General features: G+C 42.2%; 1 protein-coding gene across 1 annotated transcript; it reads left to right on the forward strand.

Annotated features, from left to right (window-relative positions):
- Positions 1 to 3,096: 3,096 nt before the first annotated feature.
- Positions 3,097 to 4,080, forward strand: Olfr368 (olfactory receptor 368). The gene has a single exon (NM_146374.1). The coding sequence runs from the start codon at positions 3,097 to 3,099 to the stop codon at positions 4,078 to 4,080; it is 984 nt and encodes a 327-aa protein (NP_666486.1).
- Positions 4,081 to 5,629: the final 1,549 nt, after the last annotated feature.

Raw genomic sequence — 5,629 nt, forward strand, 5'->3', positions numbered from 1 at the left:
TAACTGCTATACTAATTTGCACTCCCACAACAGTGGGTAAGGGTTTCTCTCTGCCTACATCTTGCCGATATTTATCATGCTTTATGTTGTTGGTAGTGGTCATTCAGACTAGAGTCAGATGAAATCTCAAAGACATTTTAATTTGCATTTCTTTGATGGTTAGAGAGATTAAACATGTTAAAGTGTCCATTTCTATACCTTATTTTGAGAACTGACTGTTCCAATCATTGGCCCATTTACTGATAACAGTTTTTTTCTGATGTTTAATTTTGCAGTTCTTTGTATATTCTAGATATTAAGCCTCATCTGAAGTATAGCTGGTGAAGATTTTCTCCCATTTTGCAGGCTGTCTCTCCGTTCTGTTGTTACGTTCTTTTGCTGTGGAGAAGTTTTTTTAATTTCATGAGATTTCTTTTTTTCTTTTTTTATTATTAGATATTTTCTTCATTTACATTTCAAAATGCTCATTTGTCAGTTCTTGAGGCTGTTTCCTGTTCTATTGTAGTTTAGATCCAGGAATTTGTTGGCTATACCTATGTCCTACTATATTTTCCTTGTATTTGATTTTAGTAGTTTCAGATGAGGGTCTTTGATCCACTTTGAATTGGTTTTATGCAGGGCAAAGACATAGGGATCTAATCTCATTAACATTTTTATTAGACATTTTCTTTACTTACATTTCAAATGTTATCCCCTGGTTTCCCCTCCAAAAACTCCCTATCCCATCCCCCCTCCCCTTGCTCACCAACCCACCCACTCCGGCTTCCCTGTCCTTGCATTCTCCTACACTGGGGCATTGAGCCTTCACAGGACCAAGGGCCTCTCTTCCCAAGGCCTTCCTCTGCTACATATGCGGCTGGAGCCATGGGTTTCTCCATGTGTACTCTTTGGTTGGTGGTTTAGTCCCTGGGAGCTCTCATTCTTATGTGGGATTTGTCAGCACCATTTGTTGATAAGACTGTCTTTTCCCAGTGTATAGTTTTCAAATGTTTGTCAAAATTTAAGTGTCTGGTTGTGTGTATGTATCTCTGGGCCTTCTATTATGTTCTACTGTTGACTGAGTCTTTCTAATGTGTGTACATAGACCATAATGTCACATTCTGTTCCTTAATGTACATAGGTTATTAACCAATTAAAAAAATTAGCAAGGGCTTTAGAACCATTTAGAGCACAGCCGTTAAGTGTATACATTGCTTTTCCAAAGGATCTGAATTCAATTGCCAGCACCCACATCAAGTAGATTATAACCACTTTTAACTTCTGTTTGAAGGAATCTGATGCCTCTATCCTCTTTGAGCACTCACACACATGCATAGGCTCACATACATGTAAGTATGAAACAAATAATTCTAAAAGTTACTTTAATTTTAAAATATTTTTAAACCACATGTAGTGGTACACACCTTTAATCTCAGCACTTGGGAGGCAGTAACAGGCAAATCATCTCTGTGAGATCAAAGTCTGGCTGACTTATACATAGTGAGTTCCAAGAGAGCCAGGGCTACATAGATCTTATCTCAAAATGAATTCATTAATTCAGCACGTGAAATAGTCCAATGGATATATGCTGCAGCAGGCACAGATGAGGGAGATGTCTAGTTTCCTTTGGGTAGGTCACCAGTGAGCTTCACACTGAAGATAAACAAAGAAGCAGGTCTTAAATAAAAGGAATAAATGAGAAGACACAAGAGTGTGAAGCAGCATTTCCTATCAAGAAGTCCACTGCTTCTGAATGCCTTAAAGCTGTTTCATTCCTGTATTGAACCAGTGCACCTGATTCTATTCACTGACCCTTCACTGGAAGCCTGTTATGTTCCAGACCCTGTATGAGACCCTTCATATGCATTATCTTACTGCTTATCCTTGCTGCTTTCCCCTCATTATACAGAGAAAAAAATAAGGCTCAGAAAAGTAGAGAACTGCCACAGACTCTCTAGGTCCCTGGTCTGTGAAGAACGGGATTTCTTAGGCAGATGGACAAAGATTCCGGATGAAAATGACAGACAGATTACACGAGAAATGTGTTGAATCTGAATGTAATGTTCTGGTTGAGCTTCAGACTTATATAACAACGAATTATCAGAAGATACAAATCACAAAAAGACAAGATACACTGAAATTCACCAGTTACAGCAGAAAGGAATTTACAGGGACTAATTAAATGTTTACATTAGGGATAACAAGCCCTGCCTAGGATCAGCCTAATGCCAGGCAAGAATTTCACACTTTAAGGTTAAAAGCATCAGGGGGTTGTTAACTCTTGACAGGCCTTAAGAGTAATGCGCTATCACAGAGCTCTAAATTCTTCGGTCTAGTAAAACTTATCTTGTCTGGAGAGTTTCCCCTTATCAGGGTAGTATATCAACTTATACTTGACATAGAAGTAGCCTGTAGTAAAAGATTTCTATCTCAGTGAGACTTTTAGTCTCTATCTGTAAACAGCTGAGTAAAATGGCAAGTGCTTAATTGTTTACTGAATGAGTTAAGCTCCTTGCTGCTATCTGGAATCTAAGAACACTGGAAAAAGGCTTTAGCTATGTTAGAATACAATCTTAAAAGGCATTTACTATAAGGTAATACTATATAGAGTGCACGTGGATCTATACACTAGACTAATGTGGGAATGGAAAAATTAATTTTATGGTTTATATAGATTAGGGAGAAAATGCCAGGCCCCCGGGAAGGGAGTTTCCTTGAAACTCTTTGCTTCATGAACCAGCTTCCCAGCTTTCGCTTTGTCAAGCTGACTCCACCAGAGTCCCTGGCAGAGAACAAACATTCACATCCTTGTTTCTTTCACACCTCGTTTTCCTAAGACACCTGCTCACTCCCTTCCCGGGCCTTATCCAATGGGAAGGGTTCCTTTAAACAAACCTCAAAACCCATACTAAGGAAACTTCTGCTTTTGTGAAGATGAACCTGCAGATTTCTCAGTGTTAGGAACAGTGTGTGATGGTTATACAGCTTGTCAATGTTACATGAGCAAGTTTGTCCAGTTAAGACTAGAACCAGGATTCAGGACTCTCTCTCTCCCATGATGGGCATAGCTTTTCTCTCATTTTCTCTTGCTTTCTTTCTTAGACTCCACCCAGCAGAATGAACTCAGAGAACTTCACCCGGTCCAGAGTTATGCCTGCTGAGTTCATTCTCTTGGGGATCACAAATCGTTGGGACATGCGTGTGACCCTCTTCCTGATATTCCTGCCCATCTATCTCGTCAGCCTGCTGGGAAATGTGGGCATGGTGCTACTCATTCGTATAGATGCCAGGCTCCACACACCCATGTACTTCTTCCTGGCCAACCTCTCCCTGCTGGATGCCTTCTATTCCTCTGCCATTGGCCCCAAGATGCTGGTTGACCTCCTACTGTCCCGTGCCACCATCCCTTATGTAGCCTGTGCCCTCCAGATGTTTGTCTTTGCCGGGTTGGCCGATGCTGAGTGCTGCCTGTTAGCAGTCATGGCCTATGATCGCTATGTAGCCATTGGGAACCCTCTTCTCTATACCACAGTTATGTCACCACGTCTATGCCTGGCGCTCCTTGGGGCATCAGGCCTGGGTGGAGCAGTGAGTGCCTTTGTACATACAACTTTCACCTTTCGCCTGAGCTTCTGTGGCTCCCTGGAAGTCAACAGCTTCTTCTGCGATATTCCTCCACTGCTTGCCATCTCCTGCAACGACACCAGTCTCAATGAACTCCTTCTTTTTGCTGTCTGTGGCTTTATCCAGACAACCACAGTGTTGGCTATTGCTGTGTCTTATGGATTCATCGCTGTTGCTGTGATCCGCATGCAGTCAGCTGAGGGCCGTCGGAGGGCAGCTTCCACCTGTGGCTCTCACCTCACAGCTGTGTCCATCCTATATGGGACCCTTATTTTCATGTACCTGCGTCCCAGCTCCAGCTATGCCCTGGACACGGACAAGATGGCATCTGTGTTCTATACTCTCGTCATCCCAGCTCTCAACCCACTCATCTACAGTCTTCGAAACAAGGAAGTCAAGGAAGCCTTCCAGCGCACTTGGCATCGATTCTGCTGCCCGGGGCGGAGCACTCGTGACTGGCCACAGGAAGCTCACTAAAGATGAAGACATTGTCACTGTGAGTAAAGATAGGTGTTCCTCTGACTCAGATGTCTCCTGTCATTATTGAAGGGACTACAAAAGGGGAGAGAAATTAAAATTCACAGATGGGAGCAGAAACATAGGGTATTCTAGAGCAAGACCTAAAGAAAGCACCAAGACCAGGTAATGTTGCTATGGTGCTGCCTTGAGTTCCTCAGTATTCAAAACTCTTAAGTTCCTAGATGTCACCTGGTGAAACATCAGAATTCATTTCTACCAGTAAATATAAGATGCTAATTTCTAGAAACTCAGAAAGAGATCTACCTTAACTCCAATTGTCCCTAGATTTCTGCCCCTTTACATTTTTTTCATTGCCAATGGGTAAGCTCTTTGCTGCTCAGAACTTCAGGAAAACATCTCCAGAACCTGTTTGTGCCAGAGCAGGACTGAATATGATGAAACAAATATCCTCCCTTAAAGACTGTGTGCTGTGTCCCTGCAACCACGTTGAGAGGTGGAAGGGATCTCGAGGGTCCACAGGCAGATGAGACACACTTCATTCACCAGCATACAGGCCACTATGCAGGCACACATTGACACGCACAGGCCAGCATCCAGGTAGGCACAGACCCACACACAGGCCACAAGGAAGGAGGTACTGTGACTACAGAGAGACAGACACACAGGCTGGCAACAGCTAAAGCAAGACAAAGAACTCCCAGCCACTGGCTATAGGCCACATTTTTACAGACAAGAATAGTTACATAACAGATAATATATCACTACTCACTTTGGGAGTTTCTCAGACATGCATTGTCAGCTATTTTGTGCTGACTCGTAGCCTCCTGACTGTCCAGTGTCAGTCATGTTTTAGCTGACTCATACCAGATATCCACATAAGCAATATCTCTAAACATAAGTTATCCCTTATGGTCTTCTGTTCCCAACATTGAGTTAGAAAACACTGAGTTAGGCACATAAATATTCTAGGTATCCGATTGACATTTAAGTCACTTTAATTTAAATTTTTGAGTTATGGATAGTGGTTAAATTTTTCTTCATGCTTAACAATAGGACTTAGTAGCTAAATTTCATTAGTGATTACAAACAATCTCAGATTAACACATGGAGAGGCAGGGTTGACATCATGCATGTTTTGTGTTATGATATACTATCCAAAAGTAATATTGGGGTTCAGAAAAGAAATACCATAACCTTGACCACTTGGACAGTGGTCACTACAATTCTTCAAGTCCTGGGGTACAGTGGCACTCTAGAAGTAGAGCTCTTAGGTGTTCATCTCTAAAAGCTTACAGTTTATATGGATTTCCTTTGTCTTCTTGACTCAGTTGCACATACATAGAAAGACTTTCCCTGCATGGACAGGGTGAAAATGAACTTGGGAGCTATGGACAGGGAGAGGACAGCCAATACTAAATGGCCAATTCTGCCTGATCTCCTATCCAGTCCCTTGTGTGAGTATGGCTGATGTAGGACAGAGTGGTAAAGTGCGGGATTCAAAGTTTCGTTATGAGTTCCAATAGAATCCCCCTTGGAGTCACTTCTG

This window comes from Mus musculus, chromosome 2 (genome assembly GCF_000001635.26).
Source record: "Mus musculus strain C57BL/6J chromosome 2, GRCm38.p6 C57BL/6J".
NCBI lineage: Eukaryota > Metazoa > Chordata > Mammalia > Rodentia > Muridae > Mus > Mus musculus.

Bases quoted from the DNA above. Each gene is read 5' to 3' on its own strand.
- Olfr368 (NM_146374.1), top strand. From the start codon at position 3,097: ATGAACTCAGAGAACTTCACCCGGTCCAGAGTTATGCCTGCTGAGTTC.